This window comes from Fragaria vesca, linkage group LG6 (genome assembly GCF_000184155.1).
Source record: "Fragaria vesca subsp. vesca linkage group LG6, FraVesHawaii_1.0, whole genome shotgun sequence".
NCBI lineage: Eukaryota > Viridiplantae > Streptophyta > Magnoliopsida > Rosales > Rosaceae > Fragaria > Fragaria vesca.
Window position 1 is genome coordinate 27,758,123 of NC_020496.1, and position 24,543 is coordinate 27,782,665.

The 24,543-nt window shown below is 37.1% G+C and overlaps 3 protein-coding genes across 3 annotated transcripts; all 3 read right to left on the minus strand.

The window, feature by feature from the left end:
• Positions 1 to 4,336: 4,336 nt before the first annotated feature.
• On the minus strand, positions 4,337 to 5,961 carry LOC101303049 (UDP-glycosyltransferase 85A1-like). Its single transcript, XM_004303884.1, has 2 exons — positions 5,451 to 5,961; positions 4,337 to 5,369 (listed from the first exon to the last, which is right to left on the minus strand). Exons 1-2 carry the CDS (start codon positions 5,947 to 5,949, stop codon positions 4,429 to 4,431), a joined length of 1,440 nt encoding a protein of 479 aa, XP_004303932.1. The 5' UTR covers positions 5,950 to 5,961; the 3' UTR covers positions 4,337 to 4,428.
• Positions 5,962 to 12,220: 6,259 nt separating this feature from the next.
• Positions 12,221 to 15,308, minus strand: LOC101308492 (UDP-glycosyltransferase 85A2-like). The gene is made up of 3 exons (XM_004305839.1): positions 15,200 to 15,308; positions 13,492 to 13,920; positions 12,221 to 13,158 (listed from the first exon to the last, which is right to left on the minus strand). Exons 1-3 carry the CDS (start codon positions 15,306 to 15,308, stop codon positions 12,221 to 12,223), a joined length of 1,476 nt encoding a protein of 491 aa, XP_004305887.1.
• Positions 15,309 to 17,144: 1,836 nt separating this feature from the next.
• LOC101303344 (UDP-glycosyltransferase 85A3-like) lies at positions 17,145 to 19,090 on the minus strand. Its single transcript, XM_004303885.1, has 2 exons — positions 18,550 to 19,090; positions 17,145 to 18,386 (listed from the first exon to the last, which is right to left on the minus strand). Exons 1-2 carry the CDS (start codon positions 19,070 to 19,072, stop codon positions 17,458 to 17,460), a joined length of 1,452 nt encoding a protein of 483 aa, XP_004303933.1. The 5' UTR covers positions 19,073 to 19,090; the 3' UTR covers positions 17,145 to 17,457.
• Positions 19,091 to 24,543: the final 5,453 nt, after the last annotated feature.

The following is a 24,543-nucleotide window of genomic DNA, read 5'->3' on the forward strand; positions in this document are numbered from 1 at the left end:
CACCGTTCCTGTTTCTATTTCTAGTATTCCATGGTTAGAGTACAGAGACAATGCCCATTAACTTTAATTTTAAAAATTTTGTTCTTAATAACAAAATCAGATTTTAAAATTTCTAAAAACCAACTTAAACAATAGAAAGATAATTATACTTTTAATAAATTAAATAAACTACAATAGACCATTATTAGAGTCTATTATAAAATAAAGTTTCTATGTCCGGATTCTCACGACCAATGACGTTGACCGGACTTCGGTGACTGTTGACCGGGCTCCGACAACCGTTGACCGAGTTCCGACAACCGTTGACCGGACTCTGACGAAAACTAGGGGATCTATTAGGGGCAGTAGGAGTCTATTAGAGATAATAGGGAATCTGTTCGGGAATCTGTTCAGGGATCTACTGGGAGCAGTAGGAGGGTCTACTGAAGGCAGTAGGAGGTTTGTCTGGTGGTCTACTAGGGGCAGTAGGGGGGTTTACTAGGGGCAGTAGGAGAGTCTACTGAGTGTATTAGGAGGTCTATTGGAGATGTCTATTAAGGGCAGTAGAGGGGTCTACTGAGGACAGTAGGGGGGTATACTGCGGGTAGTAGGAGGTTCTACTAAGGGCAGTAGGAGGTCTATTAGGTGCAATAAGGGGTCTGTCGGGGTCCCTAATAGACCTCATATTACATCCCAAAAGAAAAAAAAGGATAGGTGAAATTGCCTAAATGTCATAGAAATAATAAAAAGAAGAAAGAAAAAATAATTAATACGTGAAAGATAGTGAAATGGTGCAACCGACTTCATCAACTCATCCACAATGTCAACACAAACAACTTGTGCCACCTCTACTGCCATTAATTTAGTCCCTCTTGAGTTAGTTGCAATAAACAAACACAAGATCCCAAAGCAATACACAAAAAAGATAAACTTCTGCCTAGAACAGTAGAACCAATATCACATTAAAAAAATAATCAATCTCACATTCAGTCCCCATAACCAACACAATTGCCAAGTACTTAGTCTCAGAACCACACTTCTTGAGCTTTACCTGCGTATGGGGCTCCACAGAGTGTGCATCGACAACGAGAAATTCAGCTCCATGTGAACGCAAAGCACCTGCACCGTCGAATCCATCGCCGGCACCACGCGCGCCACGCTCTCCCAACTCGGCACCATCAGTGTTGTCTCCGATTCACCTCCTTGGCGTCGCCGTTCTGCTCTGACATGTGTCGCGAGCTCCCCACTCCGGCGAGGCCGTGATGTTGGCCAACTCGGTCTTCCTCGTACTGCCACGACCGCGGTGGGAGGGTTGGGATGTGCCGGCGTTGGCGAGAGCCACCGACGAGAGGAGCAGGGCGTCTCCGACGAGAGGCACCGGAATTGGTTTGGGTTAAAACTAGAAGTGTTAGTGGTCACGGAGAAGGAAGGAAATTAGAGAGAGGGAGAGAGGGAGGGGATCTAGATCGGAAAGGGGAAGATTAGAGAAAAGTGATGTTGAGGGAGGGTATTTTAGACAACAAAAATTTTGTTAGTGGGAATAACAACTTAACAGTGTATAGGGTTGATAGGAATTTAGAATTAGATTTTGTTAGTGGGAAAAAAATCTTTTAATTTAGGGGTAGTGGGCATTTTTCCTAGACTATATATGATTGAGATTTAATTTTGACCAATTAATATCGGCACCGCCAATTTAGCTGTTAATTTCAGGGAGCCCTTCTAGTGAGGATTTGGTGATGACTTTTCGGTTTGTGGTTTAAAAGACTCAATTTTCGATCACATTTTGACATCTTATCCGTTCAGTTTTTAGGTTTATATAAGTAAATCATTTTTACAAATTTTCACCTAAATTGGTGTTCGTTAAGATAACAAACTAGATCAAATTAATGGATGAACCAAATCTGTCAAATATGAACCTTTCAAGTTCATAATTGATAAATCACACTTATGAATGTCTTAACAATTTTCAATATAACTGAAAATTTGAATGTCTTAACAATTTTCAATATAACTGAAAATTTGAAGAAATGATCTACTCATAAATACCTATAAATTGAACGGTCAAGATGTAGATATAAGATCGAAAGATGGGATAAGCGGAAAAGTCTTCATCAAGTCCTCACTAGAAGGGCTCCCGTTAATTTCAATTCTCAGCCTTCAACTTAGTTTTTTTTAGGCAGTGAAATTTGCACTCTCTATTTTACAATTTATACTCATTTTTTTATTTTTTTAGTCAAATTTTTTACAAAAAGACAAAACACATGTGTGAGTAAAGACAAATTTAAATTTACTATATAAAAAAAGGAGTGTGGATTGTAAATATGAGAGCTAGCTGATGACAACCGTTATTACTTATTAAAAAATAACAAACTCATTAACAGTTATATCATAAATAAAACAAAACGTTACATAATTGAAATACATAAAAGATTCTAAATCGAGGGCCACCAAGATGGCTTGATTAAAAGCTGGAGCAGAAAAAGAATAAGTAATCTATAACAGATCACTGATAATGTTATCATGCACACTACATTAAAGAGTATGTGGAATGACGCATGTTTAAAAGTACTGAAATCTATAAAATAAAAGCGAAAATGAACTAAAAGTAAAATTAAAATTCAAAAAATTCCAAAACAGCTTGAAGAAGGTTGGACTGGATCCAAACCCGGCCCAGATTCAAAAGCCGAGCCTCAACCGAGGCTTGATCCCCACTTCTGTTCAGAGCACCCCAAACATAAGGCTTCTCGATCGCCTTCCACCGCTGCACACCCGTCACCGGTGTTATTTTCTAGCCCCAACCCGCCACATGATCCCTTTTGGCCCAGACCCAATCCGCTAAATGCGGCCCCTCCAACCTATAATCAAGCAATAATCGTCGCCAGTAGAATACCTCCAAACCCAATTGCGCCTCGGAGAACACACATCAACGCATAAACACCTATTTTAGTTCCTAAGAATGCTTGGCCCTTTCAATCGGCCCCACCTTTACAGATGTTGTAAAGTTGGACGATGTCCCTAATACGAAACCCCCATATTTAGAGTTCAAGTCCCAACTATGTACCACCAGTTTGTAGACAATAAGTTTGAGGGACCTTTGGTATTGTGCGCCTACGGCGAGAGATTAATATGTTTGCTAGGATACTCTCGTAGACCACAATCTGAATAATGACTATCGTAACCGAGATGACTTGCTACTTCACTCTCATTTAAAAATAAATAAATAAATAAATATATAAATAAAATATAATAAAAAAACCCACTGTCGAATAAAAAAAAACAACAACAACAATTTCACATCACTTGTAATTAGTAGTCCTCTTGGGCTTCATTTACTGGGCCACTTTGTATAATAGTGGGTCTGTTCCGTCGTTTGAGAAGTACTAACTTTTTTTTTTTTTTTTTTTTTTTAGTCTAAAACAGATTGACCGTAGAGGCGTAGAGCGAGAGCAACAAAAGTTGCCGGCCGCCGTGAACACGAACCCAGATTTTTAAATTCTGGAGAGACAACAAGCCGATGCCAAAATTCCCATCTTGGAGCCCATTTCTTCAACAAGCGGATCAAAAAAATTGGGAAGAAAAGGAAGTAGCTAACAACAACTGGGACTAACTAGTCAGGTGAGTCCACTAACTGACCCTATATTTTTTTTCTTCTTTCTTCTTTCAGTAAACTCCTCTGAGTATAATAAGCATTAAGCATGTAGGAATCCCAAACATCATAAGTATCTAAGTTTGAGATTTTGTTAGGGGAACATGTTATGTTTATTTGCCCTTATGAAAATAGATTGGTTCCGTTGGTATGATCGTGGTTGTGAAAGAGTCCCAATCAATCGAAGTTCGATCCTCACCGCTAACAATTATGTTGTCGGTGGAGCGATTTGTAAATCCCATGCCTAGCCTAAATCAATAATTGGATGCTGTGTAAATAAGTACGTGTCAGTGTCATTTATGATCGAAGTTGTAGGTTTTTCCTGATGCGGATGTGTGTGATAAGCCTTCTTTTGGTCCATACTTTTTCTTAACAAACAAGAAAAAGACCATTTATTTGCCCTTTGCACCATTTTTATGTGTGAATGAGCGGTGAAGGAAATCATTTGGAGAGTTTGCTGGGGGAGTTCTTATGACTGATTTTTTTTGCCCCATTTGTGGAAGAACACATCAAGCTCATTGTACAAACTACTCTAGAGTCTAGATGAAAAGCACTATTCATTGGTGACCCAGCAATATTATGTCCAGGATATCAATTGGGACATTATTGCAATATGGCCAATGAATGTTTCTGCAGTTGAGTGTCTCCTTGATAATTGATCCATGCATACTGCAGAACCACCAAATTCATTGGTTCAAACATTTAAAGCTTGAACAATACAACTTTATTGAGACTACCAAACATCAATCTTACAAGCCAATTAACAGCAAATTAAGATAAGAGAACATTATTCTCATGCCAAATTACATCTGGCTTTTCCTTAGTAGCACTTGATTCACTAAAGTGTCCAAGTTTCTGGATGAAGTGCCATGGGGAGCAGTGGCTTCTTGAGCAAGTTCTTTCCAATTCAAGGCCTTGTTTTTCATTTTCTTGCCCTTCTCTCCCTCCATTAACTCTTTCACAAGCTTCTCTACTTCGTCTCTCTTGACATCGTTACTGATCTCCATGCCAACACCCCATTCCTTGCAACTGAAGTGACAATCTGTTTGCTGGTCACCAAAGAATGGCCAACACAACATAGGCACTCCGGCCGTCAAACTCTCAATGGTTGAGTTCCAGCCACTGTGTGTTAGAAACCCTCCAACGGATGGATGGTTGAGTACTTGCTCTTGTGGGCACCAATGTGCTAGCAGCCCTCTATCTTTGATCTCAGCTACAAATTCAGGTGGCAAAATTGCCGACTCGCCAACAACCAGATCAGGTCTTATCACCCAGAAGAAAGGAAACTTGCTGTTTGCAAGTCCCCAACCAAACTCTACTAGCTGTTTTGGTGTCAAGACCGCTACGCTACCAAAATTCACATAAATCACTGAATTTGGTGCCCTGTTCTTCAGCCATTCAAGGCACTCAGGTTCTTCTTTCCATAGACTGTAACCCATAGAAGTCAGAGGGTTTTGCGGTATCTGATTCAGAAGTAATTGGATAGGTCCAATGGCATAAACAAGTGGAAGCCTAGATGAGAGAGCATCCAAAACATTTTGTTCCAATGCATCAAATGTATGGAGAACAATAGCTGAAGCCTTCTGAATTCTTGGGCCTGTTGCTTCGATGAAGTAGTTAAAAATGATGTCGTCGGGATTTGTTGTTCGAAAGAAGGATGGTAGATCCCTTAAACGAATATCTTTCATTCCTGGAATCCAGTCTATTACCGTGTCTAAAAACCCATTGGTGAAGCAGCTCTCATCTACAACACCCAATATAATGAATTTAAAATAAACACCATGTTAAAATCTGAGAGTCTGCAATAGGAAAGTTAGTTTGGTACCTTTAAGTGGTGCAAGTCCTTTGTCGATCAAACTGGGATATTGTGTAAACCCCATCAAGCTGCAAGCAGCAATGGTGTAGAACAATGCTACTGGAACTCCAAATTCTTCAGCAGCTGTGATGGTGAATGTCGACATAAAACCATCTGAAACTATACAACTCACAGGAGGATTAGTACTATTGTTCAGTTTCATAATAAGGGCACAAAAAGTAGCTAGGAAATTTTTGTTGATACAGTCACAAAGCAAAGCGACATCTTGGGTGGCATCTTCATCCGATTCTGGAAGCCCATCTGGAATGGCTTCGAACCGAAAATCAGGCAAGCCGTCAAGGGAGTTGGGTCCTAGAGACTTAAGAAATCGCTTGTGATTGAACTCTGTGTTGACAAAGGTAATGTGAAAGCCTCTATGATGGAGGATTTTCGCTAGTTTAAGCATTGCCTTTATATGGCTTTGAGCTGGAACTGGAATAAACACAGCATGAGGCTTAATACTGTCCATCTTAGTATGGATGTGAGTGTGGCAACTGGAGGAGAAAACGCAGATTATATAGGCACCACTGTAGTCATGTGTTTGGAATTAAGCCAGAACAGGTTAGTAGCCAATTAAGTACATCTATCATATAACCTTACTAGTGATTTTGCAAAATCTTTGGTAGGTCCTGAGTATGATTTTCATACCTAAGTAATTATCTGAATATTTATATATATGTATATAAAATCTTGGCATCTTGGAATAAATGAGGATCGATATCATTGAACTGGTCGGCATACATGGTTTTATAATACCCATGCTTAACCATATATGCATATAATCTAATTCACTAAACCATGTGAGTCACGCAAGTTCTTCGATCAAGTTCCTGAATTAGTACTGCTATTGCATTGATAGATTAATCCTTGCGTGAAAGCCCTTGTGAGTTATACAGTATCAGACAGGCGAAGCAGCAGGGGGCATATTATTAGAAGTTGAGAACCCATGTAACTTAGATTTCGTGTTATGTACATGTTAAAAAATGCAGATTGATAATAGTGCAGCCAGAGAGATATGGATCATGAAGAATTGTGATATATATTTTTTGATCGAGGCATCTAGCACAGCAGGAAGTACAATAACGAGGAGATATGGTCAAGAAAACAAGCTTGGCAGTACTCAAAAGACTATGTTCTTTTGCTGTGGAACAAAAATGGACTTCTATCTGTTATACATGACATACAGGACTTCTTCTTAGCTTTTATGTTTACCTCGATATTTCGTAATACAGTAATTTCTAATTGTAAGGCACAAACCAATCTCCGCGGCTGTTTTTAGATCGTTCAGTTTCATTTACCACTTCAATATAAGAATATCCCACTTATAAGTTCTAACACACCAAAACTTGAATGGATAGTAATTCCTCTTTTATTTCTTGGTTCATATTCACAAGGAATTAAAACTAAGCAAGAGTTTGAAAGTTATATATGAGCTTTGCCGGTTAAACTCCTATGTCGTCACTGTAGGTTTATTGATGACAATCAAGGATTTGTGCTGGGGAACGATGGATCTTGGATGAAATAATTTACACTCGGTAATTTATTTGTCACCCTTTGGGATAACAAATGTCATTTTAGAAACTTCCAGTCTCAGTTTAATGCTTTATGTCTGCATAGACCTTGACAAGCACTCAGCAGTTCAGTTCAAATTCCACTTTTGCTTAAGTTGGTTTTGGATATCTCTCTCTTGCTAGATAATTAATGAAAAAGTCATTGACATCTGAATTTATGCAGGTTTATCAACAGTGCTTGCAAATTTTGTACTGCTGTGTGATCTGGTATCAAAAGCTGCGAAGAGGGTCTGAATATCATTCATTTGATATTGTAATTTTGCTGTAATTATTAGATATGAAATCACCACTTGTCAACAAATACAGTGTCCTGAACACTAGAAGATCTGCATCAAGTATATGCTGATTTGTTATACTACTGAGGAGATAAAATTCTAAATTCCTTGTGGCTATGGAACTGTGTCAAACCGAATGAATGTTTGGTATGATTGAATGCAGTAAATGATTCAACCAAAATTTATTCAAAAACTGATTCAACCAAAACATCTTCATTGCTTCCGATTTAGAGGAACAAAACGGGATAGAACTCTTCCTATAAATGCATGCAACTTGAGTTTGTGAACCTATCTTGAGACTCTTAACTCTTAACAGAGCAGCCGAGACCCTTATATTTATATTGTGAACCTATCAGAGCAGCTGATTCTAAAGCCTCGTTTGGTCAAGCACTAGCCAATTTCGAAACAAACCTATGAAATTAATGAAATAAACTGAATTTCAAGTTTCACAACAGTCAAGACTCAATTTTGAAATGGCTAGAATTAGAGCCAAGCAGAGTGAGCGAGCATGGGTTAGATTACCTTGTGTTTTTAGTGAAAATAGTTTTACGTATTGTGGCACATCTAATAGATCCATTTAAAGATACTTCGATAAATACAGTGTTGGACGAATATTTAATATTGACCTCCATACTGTAGAGAGTCAGGGTCTTGACCATTTTCCAATTAGGATCACTATGACTTCGCTGGCAATTATTTGTTAAAGCTTCTTCCTTCAGATCGTAACTTTCCATCAGCATGTCAACATTATCTTGAAAGGTGTCAGTGTCCCAAAGGCTCTCTCGAACAAGAAACCTCACTGCGCTTGTTGCTTGAAACGAAGTAGCCATAACAAAAATACATGTTTCCTATTCATTTACAGGACAATTTAAAAAAAAATTAAACTTGTACAACAAACAAAATTAAGTACTACAACAACAACAACAAACACTTACAAAATAAAATACGTAGCAGTACCACTTGTTTTGGAGATCCTGCATATAATGTGAAAGATTAGAATGACTGCAATGATGAAGTGAGTATGAAATTCAAGCAGAAAGTGAATCCATAACAATATTTGCATAAGAATTTTACTCACATATATTTTTTGAAATTTGTCGATGAAAACATCATACTTGCTTGAAAATTCAACCTACACACAATAGGTAATATTAGCAGAAGCAGAAGAATTATCAGCTCTTGCATAACACCACATCTAGAACTGTTCTAACAAAGGAGATACGAAAATCAAAAGGTCCCTTGTAACACTACTCGGAGAAACTTTGAATAACACAAATCAAACAACTTTAACCTACTTTAAAATAAAAGAAAATTTTTGCATACCTCTTTCATCCCTTCTGGTTTCTGTATTATTATCGTATCACAATAGATTTGTCCGAGCAATATTGGTTTAACCTGCAATTGAGAGGTTGTGGACTTGAATGAGAAAATTAAATCAAAATAGCACAAGATTGTTCAATAAGAAAAACTATCAGTTGATTAAGGTCCCTGGTGTGTTTAAGTTGAAAAGAAAAGTACTAAATGTATATTCCTTCACTACTGATCCTGCAACAAGTATTGTTGCAATAAAAGAGAGGGAACTACATTGGCAGATAATGAACGAAGCAAAACCTGGCCAACTCGGCAATTAAATTATTGTCAACATATAAAATGGCTCATTAGTTATGTAAAGTAAGTAAACAATGAGAAAAAATGTGTTGTATGTACCCAGTTTGGGTTCAGACCACAAGCGAGAGCATCAAGAGCACGCCTAGCCCTTTCAGTGATATATCCGTCTTCAGTATTAGCTGTTTCCAGAATCAATTTGCGCTCATCCTGCACATAATAATATAATGAAACGAGTGATTTCCAAGAAGATGTTTCGCACTCCAAGTCATTTGGGTTTTTTTTTTTTTTTTTGAAGAAAAAGTCATTTGGGTTGTCAATAAGAGTATTAGTCACAAAAAAAAAACAAAAAAAAAAAATTTAACCTCATCCATTGTGCAGATTAGGCCATGAGAAGCAAAGACGTGTTCCACCTCATTCCACTTTTTGTTCAGATCATCTGCAAGAGATCATAACGGAGAACGCAATTTAAAGACACTGATTGTCTGATAACATATGCTATAACTCTTTCTAGTCAATATTCGGATGCAGATATTTCCAAAATTGAAGAAGAAACACAGTCGATCTGACACTCAACCCTGCATTATTCATTATGTCATACCCGGACTCGACCTGCATATTGTTCTAAGTAACACGTATATGGGTCTGTCTGTTCCCAAACTTTACATATATTCACAATAAAAAGCAAACAAAAAACAAAGAAAACACAGTTTTTTCGATGAAACAAAGAAAACACAGTTAAGAGGAAGAACGAGAACAAGAGATGGAGGAACGTACCAGATATATTATTTTTCGAGAATACCACACGATAAGTCGGCTTGTCCATCCTTTCCAATCGAAACCCTGAATCGGCATGCAAATAATTTAGGGATAATTTTTAAGGACATGATCATGGACTTTACAAAGGCCCGTAACTAATAAGCAAACATAGACAGAGTGGCCCAAAAGTTCAGGCCCATGTTTAGACATTAGTGATTTTATCAGGGACAAATATGTAAAAATCCTTTCAAAAAATAAAATGTAAAAATAAAATTTACAGTGTAATTAATGATAATTGATTGCCAGCAAGGAACAATACGTTGAAGTCATCGTTGTTCTTTATATTGGTGATCGACATAATAGGGATTCACGGTAATATATAGGCATACAAAGTTCCCCATAAAGGAAAGTTATTAGCCCTAATAATTATAGGAAAATTAATATTCCTGTATACAAAAAGGAGAATCATTCTGGAATACACGGGAAGGGTAAATAAGGCCCTTCATATATATCTACAGACGAACGTGTGGTTGACACACGTGTCTAAAGAAATTGAGATTAACCTGATGTCGATTTAAACTCTAGGCCGGTTGCCTCACAAACGAACCCAAAAACACATGATAATTTGACGTGTAGAGAACGAAGATTTCTTCATCTTAGGTTTCACCGAAAAATGTTGAAGACCGATAATTTCCAGGCTTTGATCTCTATCCTCGTACCATGCATGGACTATCTATGAACACAAGAGGAACCACCACAATGATACGCGTCGAACGTGACTGGTGCACCGTCATATCGTTGTAGAGTTTATGCTCAGGTCGTCGGCAGGGAAACAGATCGAGAGTTTTTATTGTTTTTGAAGACTTATGAAATGATGTTGTACATGTATATACACACCGTGTAATAAAACAGTCTCACTAAGTTAATTATCACCCTACTTTGAGCTTCAGTAGCCATATATGCAAATGTTTGTTTTACCATAGTTATCATTATTATATATACCTGAAACTGAATTGAATAACATCTATACATGCATCATGATATATTTCACAACAAGCATAAACACAACGCTGCAAATTTCAATAAAAAAAAATATAAAAAAATTAATAATAAGAGTTTCCTAGGTACACTCGGAGAATCTCATAAGGACCAGGCATGGCAGCATCAATAGGGATTCCACTATCGACATCCTTCTCATCAACACGTCAACACGTCAACACAAATACTGCAATACACAAAACACAGAAGCAGAGAAAATCATCTTTGCTATGCTACTTCGATCTAACACAATGGGACTGCTCTCTCTTTATGGAAAGGGTTAACACAAGAAATTTCTACGGGTATATACTGAGGCCTAGAAACACGGATGCAAATTTGCTCTCCACCCTTACTTCCTCACCCTCATTCCCACCCACCTAGTATAATGATACATGTCCCTTCTCTTTGTTGACTCTAACCATATGGTTAACAACACAAATCTATTATAATAAGGGTAAAAGTTAATAATGATCCTCGTTGTTTGGAGTCATAGTTATGTTTGTCAATGTGGTTTAAAAATGATTACTTTTGGTCCTCGTGTTTTATATATCAATTAATCATAATCTAATGATAACATTTTGTCTAACATCGTTAGTAAGGTTCTCACGCCGATATTATATGATGAGATAATTATGTCTTATACATTCCTTATCAAACAAAAAATAAAAGTTAAATAGAAGTATAAGAAAAATGAAAAATCAAATTACTAAGAATAAAGAAGAACTCTCAGAACCTAAGCATTATTGTCATGGTGTATTAAAAGAATTTGTTTCTTCATCTTATCATTGTTTCTTTGTCTTGTTGATCAAATTAATCTTCCTAATTCTCACTTCCTTTCACTTCTCCATAATAGTTTTGACCCTTTTACAAATTATCAAAGTTTTGTATGAAATTGATGGAGAAGAAGAATATCAACTACTAGAATCAAACCAGCCTATATAAAATTTTAAATCTAATGCCATTTTTGCATTTTGATAGATGAAGAATGATTTTAAATTTTACATCTTAATCGCACCAAGAGTTGAGTTCCAATGTAAATATCTGGGATAAATCATACCGTCGATTAACTTTATTTTGATTGTGGGTGTTAGAATTTATGATTATTTTCATTCATTATGTTATGGACAAATTGCCTCAACATGTGATGCGCACGTGAGTGTCTCATTAACGATATTAGACAAAATATTATCATTGGACTATGATTAGTTGATATATAAAACACGAGGACCAAAATTAATCATTTTAAATCACGGTGACAAATGTAAACATGACCCCAAACCACGAGGATCACTTATAAATTCATGTTGGACTGAAGCAGACTCTCGTTCCGTTACAGTATCCCCAATATATGGCCGGCACCCTCCAATAAGTCTATGGAAATCGATTTAGAGCGAAAGAGATAGGGCTAGGAGGGTGAAATTAAAATGTTCACTTTCAGATAAATACATATGCATTTCATCTAAGCTTTTCTCACTCAAGTATAGTAACAATCTTATATGCAAGCTTGCAACCGTTTCACTAACTTGTCCAAGTTTTTGGATGAGGAACCATGTGGAGCAGTGGCTTCTTCTGCTAGCTTATTCCATTCCATGACCTTGTTTCTCATTTCTTTACCCTTCTCTCTTTCCATCAACTCCTTTACAAGCTTCTGCACTTCATCTCTCTTGACATCATTGTTGATCTCCATGCCGATGCCCCATTTCCTGCAAGTATAGTAACAATTTGTTTGCTGCTCTGCAAAGAATGGCAAAGATAGCATAGGCACTCCTGCACACAAACTCTCAATGGTTGAGTTCCAACCGCTGTGTGTTAAGAACCCTCCAACTGATGGGTGGTTAAGGACTTGTTCTTGTGGGCACCAGCTTGCTATTAGACCTCTCTCTTTCGTTTCAGCTACAAACTCTGGTGGTAAAACTGCTGACTCACCAACTACCAAATCAGGTCTTATTACCCACAAGAATGGAAGCTTGGTTTTCGCAAGTCCCCAACCAAACTCCACAAGCTGTTGCGGTGTCAAGACCACTATGCTTCCAAAGTTGACATATACAACTGAGTTTGGTGCCTTACTGTTTAGCCATTCTAGGCACTCTGTGTCCTCTTTCCATAGGCTGTATCCAATAGGCTTCAAAGGGTCTTCTGGTATATGATTGAGAAGTAATTGGAGAGGGCCAATGGCATAAACTGGTGGGAGCATAGATGTAGTGCTAGAGAGAGCATCCAAAACATCTGGTTCCAATGCATCAAATGTGTGAAGAACAATTGCTGCAGCTCTATGAAGATTCTCCATTACATCAATAATGCCATTGAAAATGAGGTCACTGGGATTCGTTGTTCGAAACTCGGTTGGTAGATCCTTTAAGCGGATACCTTTCATTCCTGGAATCCAATCAATTAGCTTGTCCAGAAACCCATTTGTCAAACAGCTCTCATCTGTAGGAAGTTGGAAAAACAATTTTAGATAGAGCAAATTGATCACATTTGATGCACTAATAAACTTTATAACTTCCATGCATTGAACCAAGCATTATTATGAGGAATTCCTAGGAGGTCACCCTTATTAGTACTACTCTCAAGACTATTGAGCAATTGAATAAGAAATTTATCGAGCCCTTTTACTGATCATATGATCAAGATTGCAATCATAGAAATGACGTGTTAGTTTCATTTTAGTTTGTTTTTAGAGTGTTTTTGCAAAGAAGAAACATACAAGGAACTTAAACATTACATGATGCATAGTGAAGTACAGATTTCATGATCAGTTACCTTTGAGTGGTGCAAGACCTTTTTCAACCAAAGCAGGATATTGTTTATAGCCCATGAAGGCGCATGCTGCAAAAGGAAACAACAGTGCAATAGGGATTCCAAGTTCTTCAGCAACTTTGGTTGCAAACAGCATGAGACCATCAGAAGCAATGCAAGTCACTGGAGGATTACTAACTATATTGGTGGAAGTTGCTGCAGTGACATTGTCATTGAGTTTCATGACGAGTTCACGAAATGGGGCTAGGAAATTTTTCATGATGGATTCACCAAGCAAACTGAGGTCTTGGGTGGCATCCTCATCTGAAACTGGAAGACCATCTGGAATCAAGTTGAACTGAAAGTCAGGCAAGCCATCTAAAGAGTTTGGTCCTAGAGATTTGAGAAAGCGTTTGTGATTGAACTCTGTGTTGACAAAGGTTATGTGAAAACCTTTATAATGGAGGAGTTTTGCTAATTTAAGCATTGCCTTTATATGGCTTTGAACTGGAATTGGAATACATACAACATGAGGCTTATTAGCTACCTCACTCATTTTCTAATGTCTGTGTAACACTATAACTTGTGAGTTTGTGTTTTCAGCTGCACAACTCTAGTATTTCAGTCTGTGGTGGTCTATCACAAAAGAGGACAGCAGCACATATATGAATTTCGGTAGTAGCCCAGGTTTGTCTTTTACAATGTACTACTTTCACATACATCAAATTGAATCTCTGTCAAGAATATCAAGACGGCAGGCGGATAAATTTATCAGGAAACGATCTATTGGGTGTTTGGATTCAAAGCATCAGACAAAATGGATGGGGGAATCTATACTACTACTGCCAGCCAGGCACTCATATGACAACAATGTGGCATACAAGACGGCAAAACATCTTCAGTATGCGTAAGGACACCAGGTAATTAGCTGAATTTTATAACTCATCTTTTATATATAATCAACTTCCTATTTGTTTTTCTTTGTCATTGAACTGCTCTATCAAGAAGTTTTCATCCAACTTTTAGTGGTTGCTATATATATCTTCTTTTCCCATATCAAATTTAACTATGCCTTAGATTTAGTACTACTACAAATCTACAATTGGATGTTCTTTAGTTCTGTGATAATTTTCATAGTAGGGCATGTTTGATTCTCTCACCAGGCCAGAGTGTTTGAGTTTTAAAAAGAATTACGAGCGCAAGATCAAGACACCAAGAGACAAAAATGTTAAACCACAATTAGATCACCAACATAAAACCATCTAATCAATTAAACCAAACGTAGGCAAATAACATAGAGCTAGTTCATGTGTAACATAGCTTCTTCTCATATATAGTAACATTTGATTCACTAAATTATCCAAGTTTGTGGATGAAGAACCATATGGAGCAGTTGCTTCTTCTGCAAGTAGCTTCCATTCCCCTACTTTATTTCTCATTTGTGTACCCTTATCTCCCTTCATCACCTTTTTAACAGCTTCTCTATTTCCTCTCTCTTCACTTCTTTAATGATCTCGATCCCGATTCCCCATTCATTGCAAGCAGACCAGGTATTTGTTACTTGGTCCGTAAAGAATGGCAAGCAAAGTATCGGCACCCCTGCAGTCACACTCGCAATTACTGAATTCCAACCGCTGTGTGTTGAATGGCAAGCCATCAAGAGAGTTAGGTCCTAGAGATTTAAGAAAGAGTTTGTGGTTGAACTCTGTGTTGACAAAGGTTATATGAAAACCTCTGTGGTGGAGGAGTTTTGCTAGTTTGAGCATTGCCTTTATGTGGCTTTGAAATGGTAGAGCAATGCATACTGCATGAGGCTTTTTAGCTACTTCTTTGGAACTCATCTTAGATTGTGTGTATGAGTGTGGTATGTAACACTCAGAAAATGCACAGTTTTATACGGATATAAGGAACAACATTCTAGCCAGGGTTTGGTTTGTTTGTAATACATTTAGGGATTAATTACAAAACATTGCCCGAATTATGATGCTATCTTCATACCTAATTATAAAAAACTTGCATTTTCATACCCGAAGTTTCATTCCGTTAGCATTTTGATATCCTGGCCACTAACACGGTTAAATTTTGAAGGCATTTTTGTCATTTCAATAAATATATCATTTTACATTTACTTTAACAAAATAATTTATTTTTTTGAGGTTATCAAATACAAATAAAACAATTTACTTTAGCAAAAATATTCAAAAAAAAAATATCCAAAATTAAATATTTATTTTGTGCACCAATAGTGATAAAAAGTTAGTAGAATCTTGTATGTATATATATTTTTAGAGTTACATGTTAAGCAAAAATAATAATAATAATAAAATATATAATTAAAATAAAATTATATCGAGAAAATATCGAATAACAATGGAAAATATATCATATTTTATATAAACATAGTATATTTAACCAAAAAGAGTAATTAAACATTGTTTATAATTAAAATTTGAATTAAAATTTCTATCAATTATTCGATTATTTTCTCGATATTAATTTATTTAATTATATTATTTTATTTTATTTTATTTTGTTTTACTTAATATGTAACTCCAAAATTATATATATACATACAAGAGTTCTACTTCTACTAACTTTTATCACTATTATTGTAAAAATAAATATTTAATTTGGGAGTTTTTTTTTAAATATTTTTGCTAAAGTAAATTGTTCTATTTGTATTTGATAACCTCAAAAAATAAATTATTTTGTTAAAGTAAATGTAAAAAATGATACATTTATTGAAATGACAAAAATGCCCTCAAAATTTAACGGTGTTAGTGATCAAGGGGTATCAAAATACAAACAGAACGAAACTTCAGGTATGAAAATGCAAGTTTTTTATAGTTAGATTTGAAAATAAAAATAGCATCATTTTATAATTAATCCTACATTTAGCTATGAAATGATTGAAATCTGGAGCAGGTTAAAACCGAATCTTGAAGATATAAAGAAAGCAGCCACAACATGTCCAATTTATAGACAGGCACCTAAATGTCAAAAAGATAATATGTAAAGGACTAAAGGCCCAAGTAAAGACAACTAAAAATGAGTAAATAACTTTGGCCAATACTATGTTTCTTTTCCGGTGGAAGTTAATTTCCTGAAAGATGACAAGTTAGGCCATTAGCAACAATCAAACTTTTTTTCATTATTTTTTTCAGAAATGATGGCTTCAGTCTATTAAAAGATAGAAAAGATATATACAAGAAAATAACACAATGCACATTCTGAAGAGTGTTACGGCAAGAAGAGTCATCTTTATACTTTGTTCTAAAATCCTAAATAATGCACCGTAAACAGTATCTAAACCATAAGATTAAAACGTATACAAAAGAGTTAAAGATAATACGATGCTATAATTTCAGCCGAAACGAAAACCAAGTCTATCGTTACTTATTTGCAACAACAACAACAACAAAAAACTAATTTGAAAAAAGTACTCAAGTACCTTGATAGGCACTTCACCACCGTCCTGCTCCATCTCAGCAATCTGCGGAGCTTCCACAGTCTATGTCCCCGATATAGGAACCACCACAGCTAGTCAGCTACACCGCTCGTACCCACCTCCCTGGCCTCATTATCTTCTTTTTTAATTTTTCTTTTCCTAAATAGGGCCGGAAAACAGTTTACAAAACAAGGAAAGAACTGAAATTCAAAAAAAAAAAGGAACTGAGCTGAACTTTGGATAACAAAGAGTAATTAAGTACATATTCCAACGACATGAAGAAATACCAAATAACATTGTCGCTCTAGCTAAATTTATTGACCTCGATCAGAGGCTTCTGGCTACTCCGGCCCTTGTTTATTTTGAAAAATAAAAACACACTTCTTAGCTCCTTCTCAAGTTCGGCTGTTATACACATTTATATAGCATACATCAAGCCGTGAGCCGTCCAATCGTTTAACAATTTAAAGTTCAAGATGATCGGATGGTTCACGACTTGTTGTATGCTACACACGTATGTATAGTAGAAAAGTCTCCCCTACTCATGGTAGTAGTTGATTCACTAAGTTGTCCAAGTTTGTGGCCGAAGAACCATGTGGACCGGTGGCTTCTTCAGCAAGTTTCTTCCACTCCATGGCCTTGTTTCTCAATTTCTTACCCTTCTCTCCTTCCATCACCTCCTTAACAAGCTTCTCTATTTCGTCTCTCTTCACATCATTACTCATGATCTCGACGCCAATGCCCCATTTGTTGCAAGCAGACCAAGTATTCGTTTGTTGGTCCGAGAAGAATGGCCAACAGATCATTGGCACTCCTGCATTGACACTCTCAATCACGGAATTCCAACCGCTGTGTGTTAGAAACCCTCCGACGGCCGGGTGGTTAAGCACTTGCTCTTGTGGGCACCAACTCGCTATTAGACCTCTTTCCTTGGTTTCAGCTACAAACTCCGGTGGCAAAATCGCTGATTCACCGGCAACCAAATCGGGTCTAATCACCCAAAAGAAGGGAAGCTTGGTATTTGCAAGTCCCCAAGCAAACTCTATAAGTTGTTTTGATGTCATGACCATTATACTGCCAAAGTTGACATACACAACTGAATTTGGCGCCTTGGAGTTGAGCCACTGGAGGCATTCAGTTTCTTCTTTCCATAGACTGTATCCAATAGGGTCCAAAGGGTGTGTTGGTATGTGATTTAGGAGTGATTGGAGAGGGCCAATGACATAAACACGAGGACGAAGCATAGATGAGAGAGCTTCGATAACGTCTGGCTCCAACGCATCGAATGTATGAAGGACAACGGCTTCAGCTTTCCCAAGTCCTTCAAATGCTTCAAGGACGAAGTTCCAGACGCTGTCATCTGGATCTGTGACTTGAAAATTCGTCGGGAGATCCCTTAGCCGGATATCTTTCATTGCTGGAATCCAATCTATGACCTTGTCCAAATACCCGTTTGTCAAACAGCTCTCATCTACATGTTTCAGAAACAAGAAACTCTAGCAAATTAGTAACGCGCACATTCACGTACACTTTAGAATGTCTGCATGCACTAATTTTCAAAATACTCGTAGAAATAACGATCAAGTTAATTCGAATGCCAATAAGCTGCTAGTGATCAATAGCTATTTTCTCACCTTTGAGTGGTGCTAGTCCTTTTTCCCTCAAAGTGGGGAAGTGTGCATACGCCATGATGCTGCTTGCACTCATAGTAAAGAAGAGTGTGACAGGTATTTGATGTTTTTCTGCTGCTTTAAGAACATAGGCATTCCAACCATCTGAAACGATGTGAGTCACCGGAGGAGAAATATCAGACGTACTTGCCAAGTCCTTGAGCTTTGTGAGGAGGCCATGAAAAGGAGCCAAGAAATTCTTCCTTATCGACTCGCAAAGCAAACCGACGTCTTGCGACGCATCTTCATCCGAGCTGGGAAGGCCATCTGGAATGGTTTCAAACCGGAAATCAGGCAAGCCGTCGAGGGAGTTGGGTCCGAGAGTTTTGAGAAACCGTTTGTGGTTGAACTCTGTGTTGACAAAGGTTATATGGAAACCTCGGTGGTGGAGTAGTTTTGCTAGCTTGAGCATTGCCTTTATATGGCTTTGAAATGGGAGTGTAACACAAACAACATGAGGCTTGTTAGTTACTTGCTCGGAACCCATCTTAGACTGATCTGTGTATATGAGAGTGTGTCCATCAACACTGGAAAAGATGCAGGTTTTATAGCGATCGATAAACCCCTAATGGCATCATTGGCATGTTTCCTGCATTAACATATAGCTGTCCAAGTGGGGTTTGCTTCTGTTATTGTATTTAGCTAAGATCTGCAGTAGGGTAGCCCAGATCATGATGATATGGATGCTCTAGAGATTTCGAATGGGCAGTTAGAGATGAAAGAAAAACACATGCATGCTTATGTCAGTCCAATATTGTCAACAGCTGAAAAATATGTAGGCCACAAAATAGTATAGACGAAAAATATCAGAAAACGATGTCCAGGATATCATAATATCTTGGACTAATATATAACAAATGGATATAGAAGATTCTTAATACAAGTTATACTCATGAGTCATGAGGACTTGCGCGCGCGGTTGGTCTCTGCTTGAGCCACATATCCAAGTGCTGCTTGTCTATGTTAACATGTTATAGTTTCTACACTGCTTCTACTACAAGTTACGAGTCATGACTATGTTATAATTTTTACATTACTGCTTCAAACACAAGTTACTGAGTTAGGTGTCTGCTTTCCTACATTTTTTCCGGTGAGAGGTATTTAGATCGGGAGGAGGCAGCCCACAAATCTAGAAACATTGCATTCGCGCGTACATATATAGTTTCAAGCTAACTTTGGCTCTAGCTTGTATACTTTTACTCGGAATTCTATCATTTTACTATTAGGTCGAAACGGTGTCCGATCAGAGCAAAGTGAAGCTTGCCTCGACAATCGATTCGGGTTTTTGGGTTCTTTCTCAAGGAATAAGGTCCAAAACTTACCAACACAGTACAAGAGCAAAATAATGAAAGATTCATCCCAAGTAAGAACAAGTTCCTTCTCAAGTGTCGAGATGATATTAAACAAACACCGACACTTCTCAGAACTCAAAAAAGTCAAGGGGGTTTTGTATAATACAACTATGTATGAAGCTACCAAATTAAAACTTTAAAAAGAGTTCCATCGTTTGCCACAAGAACTTACAGGTTTATAATTAAAAGCACCAATAATTTCAGAAAAAGATGAGGCATGCATCAATATAATTTCTGAGGGATGTGAATTATTTGACCCATATAGAATCATTTCTTTATTTAATTCGAGGACGACTGAGTATGCAAAATCCAAAGCCTCTTGTTTTTTTTTTTTGGCGAAAATGCAAGACCCAAGTTTTATACAGTACCATGAACTAAATTCGTAAAATCCATACAGTTTTTTTTGGAAACTTGAATTTTGTCTTTTAGTGACTTAGATTTTAGAGAAATTTTAAATACACACCTCTAATATCTTAATACACCACCTATCAAGTTTTTCATTTCAGTATTATACATAAAACACATTACAAACTGTCTAAAATGCTCTTAATTTATGAAATATTCCGTTATTTAATATAATTAATATATATTTATTATTTGGTACCTCTTTTGACATATTATTTCGTCTAATTTTTGCTACAAATTTTTGGTTATCATCGTTCAATTTATAATCAAATGATTATTGTTATATCCCAACTCCAAATCACCAATACAAGTTTTCAAAATTCACAAGCTAGTACAACTGTAGAAGTGCAGTAGCTATTAAACATAGATATCTAGTTATTCGATAAAACATATCATGATAAAGATGCTACAGTACTTGACAATATGATCTCCAAGATCAAACTAAAGCTGAGAAAGATGCAATACTTGACAATATGATCTGTAAGATCAAATTAAAGCTGATACAGATAAAAAAAATATTAAAAAAATTAAAAAGACAACCCAAATGAATTGTGGAGAAGAATTGGGGTTAGGGGAGAAGACGTGATTTCGACGATTTTAGGGTAGAAGATGTTGGAAAGAATACTTCTAGCGCGATTTATTTATTTTTAATAATAGATGTATGTTTTGGTCATTTAGCTTACCTACAAAATCTCAATAAAAACATAAAATAATAGAGATGTGTATTAAGATATTAGAGGTGTGTATTTAAAATTTCTCTAGATTTTATCTTTTTGTGAATGTGTTAACCCAAAAAAAAAAAGGGTATGTGGATTTCAATTTAGGGTGTGTGAATTTCACATAAAAAAAAAACAGCAATAACACATGCATAGTTATTAATATAAATTATCTTAGGGAGTTTGTAGTCATTCTTGAGCTCTACCCAGTTTACGGGGCAAGAGGCTGTCCTGCCTGATTGACGAGTTGGTTGAATAAGGTCTATGTTACCATAGATGTAGCTTTATAAGGTTTTAGCTCTTTACGAGAAATTGATTCATAAATAACTTTTAACTTGATACCCAATTATTCCACTCTTGACTGGGAGTTGAGTTTAGAAATCATTTCACCCCTGTTAATCGATTATTTCCGTCTTCATTCTACTTGTCTTCAAGTTATGACTTCTTTCATTTTTATTGTTTCTGATTTCATGACAGTATTTTTCATTTTAAGTAAGTAGACGTCAATAGGTACTACAACGACAATCTATCGTGATTTTCTGAATCTTTGTCTCGGCACTCATGGAGTTTAGATTCATTGAGCGATCTTGTTCCGGTTTTCCGTGGACAGCATAATAAAAGCTGATTCAATTCTCAACCTCCACTGACATCGATGGAGGCAGATTGGAGGTTGGAGTGGCCATAGTGCGGGGATAATGTATAAAAGAGAAGGTAAAAACTGAGAACTTATTAGTGGGCAAAACTAAGGACGCGAAGTGGCCAACCCGCTCAAATTTTTATCCTAAAAGTGTAACCACAGGTTGAAACTTGAAAGTTTGATCAGTTACTCAATTGTTTCTCCCAATCCCAACAAAAGCATCACCACCACTATTTCCTCTCCACTATAATTCATTGATCATGAATCATGAACAACCTCCCAACCCAGTTGACCAACAAATACATCGAAGTGTAAATCTCGCAGTTTTGGCAATCTCGTGGTAAAACCCGATTAACCTTAGCTTTCTTTAAGTTGAGTCCAATTTTACATACCTCAAATAAATTACCGAATTCCAATTGCTACAGGTCTAGCTTCTTTTCCCAGTGACAATTGAAAAAGGAAGCAGCAAAACCCTAACGATGTAAACCCAGATGAGTTCTCTACATTACAAAAGCCAGGTTAGTAGTCACCCAATTTTCAAACTCGCTTGTCATATTCAGTACCTTGCATTATGAGTATATATGCTGTATGCATGATTATTGGTTGAATGAGCAGTGCAAGAATCCAAAAGATTCTCAAGTAGAATTCTGACTTCGTATGATAACATTTTCTGCTTTTCATTATTTTACAATGTATTAATATTTTTTTTTACTATCGCAACTGTTGCAAGCATACCAAGACATCATCTTAAAGAACCAATTCAGAAACTTTAAAGCTTAGAACAAAACATGAACCCTGTTGAAAGTTGAAACCATGCCTTTATTGGCAATACAATCTTTATATGTATTAAGACGCAAGGATCAAAACAAATTACAAAACAGCCAAACAAAAACAAATAATTAACCAGTTGGATTTTGTTTTTTCTTTTCTGAATTATGGTTCTGAGGGAATCTGAGCTTTTCTTGGTAGAACTTGATTCATTACATTTTATTAGTTTGTGGGAGGAAGAACCAAATAAGACTACTAGTGCCTTCATCTGCCGAAATCTTTTATGTACTCAAATATTGTTCTTTATTCTCTTAACATCAGCATGCAACAACAACGCTAAGAAAATTCTAATGCAACTGCATTTGTTTTGCTAAATCATCCAACTTTTTGGATGAAGAACCATATGAAGACTACATGGCTTCTTCTGCTAGCTTCTTCCACTCCATAAATTTTCATATCCTTAAAAAAACTCTCGAACAAGCTTCTCAACTTCTTCCGTTGTCCATCTCCAAGCCAATGCCCCATTTCTTGTTAGTAAAGAAACAGTTTGTTTACTGTTCTGCAAGGACAGCAGACAAAGCATAGGCACTCCTACAGTTGTTCACACAAACTCTCAAGTCTCAATGGTTGATTTCCAACTGCTTTGTATTAAAAACCTCCAACTGATATGATGGGTGGTTAAGGAGTTGCTCTTGTGGGCACCAGCTGTCTATTAGACCCGTTTCTTTAGTTAAAGCAACACTAATGGTAGAACTACTGATTTACCAACCACCAGTCAGGTCATAGTACATCCACAAGAATGGAAGTTTGGTGTTCGCAAGTCCCCAAGCAAACTCAATGAATTGTTGTGGTGCCCACTGCCATGACCCTAGGTTTGGTGTGCCTTAGAGCAAGTCCACCCTAAGCTCATTTGAAGGCCTAGGTCATGATCCATGTAGGAACGAAGACCTAACTTCAAATATCAGTTTTTACCCATAAATTTTTTTAACCTGGCCGTTTATTGAGTCTTTACCTAGGTCAGACCTATGACCCAGATCATCACTTTTCTTGACCCAGGCCTGACAGGTCAGCCTGAGCCCATGAAAGTTGCTGACGCCAGCCATGTGAAGCGACGCGGAGGTATCTGGAGGACGCGACCTTGCGCGAGTGAAGGACACGGACGATTGTCCTCTGGCTGTTTGGCAGCGTGATTCCCATGCTTTTGTCTCCTTGTGCATGGAGCCCTGTCAATGACATGCTAGTATTTAAATCATGAACCAATTTTATTATATATCTATTATTTAAATCATGCTATTATTAGAAAATGGTATCAAAAATCTACCATTGGCCAGATAAATTTCTACATAATTTTTTATTTCACGTGACATAGGTAGTTTGTTTAAAGGGTAAACCTTATTTACAACCTTACAAAAATAAAAACCTTATTTGCATTACCTTTTCTTATATAAGTCATAGAATAACTACATTAATTTCACTACTTGATTATGGCTATTAGCCGACGAAACCGTTCCATCGGTTAAGACCGTCGGCTAAGATCCATCGACTAAGCGTCGTCTGCTAAGATAGCTGACGGAATCATCAATTCCGTCTTCCGTCGACTAAGTTTTTCTTAGCCGACGGAATATTCCGTCTCTTAAGATCTAATTCCGTCGGCTAAGATCCATCGACTAAGCGTCGTCTGCTAAGATAGCCGACGGAATCATCAATTCCGTCTTCCGTCGACTAAGTTTTTCTTAACCGACGGAATATTCCGTCTCTTAAGATCTTAGTCGACAGAAGTAAAAATTAAAATTTTTTTTTGAATAACTGGCTGTTTTTTTTTCCGTTTTTTAGGTTTTTTTTTTTTTCCTTCTCTTCCTCTTCTCCGGCGACCATGACAGTTATGTTTGTGTGTTCCTGAACAACGTACTCCACTCCACCTCCGATGCTAAACTCGTCAGGATTCTACCGTCAATGAACCGCACGTACGACGATCTATTGCCTTACTTATGCCGCGGAGAGTAACCGTCCGGACATCAACCACCCCACGAGGAGGAGGAGGAGGAGGTGCCGCTGAGAAGAGGAGGAGGAGGAGGCGGCG

Excerpts from the sequence above, each read along its gene's own strand:
- LOC101308492 (XM_004305839.1), bottom strand. The coding sequence starts at position 15,308 with ATGAGTTCCAAAGAAGTAGCTAAAAAGCCTCATGCAGTATGCATTGCT. Across the intron at positions 13,921-15,199 it reads AAAACTCCTCCACCACAGAG|GTTTTCACATAACCTTTGTC; the intron begins GTTTTCATATAA and ends TCCATTATAAAG. Across the intron at positions 13,159-13,491 it reads AGGTCTTGCACCACTCAAAG|ATGAGAGCTGTTTGACAAAT; the intron begins GTAACTGATCAT and ends AACTTCCTACAG.
- LOC101303049 (XM_004303884.1), bottom strand. The coding sequence starts at position 5,949 with ATGGACAGTATTAAGCCTCATGCTGTGTTTATTCCAGTTCCAGCTCAA. Across the intron at positions 5,370-5,450 it reads AGGACTTGCACCACTTAAAG|ATGAGAGCTGCTTCACCAAT; the intron begins GTACCAAACTAA and ends TGGGTGTTGTAG.
- LOC101303344 (XM_004303885.1), bottom strand. The coding sequence starts at position 19,072 with ATGGGTTCCGAGCAAGTAACTAACAAGCCTCATGTTGTTTGTGTTACA. Across the intron at positions 18,387-18,549 it reads AGGACTAGCACCACTCAAAG|ATGAGAGCTGTTTGACAAAC; the intron begins GTGAGAAAATAG and ends TGAAACATGTAG.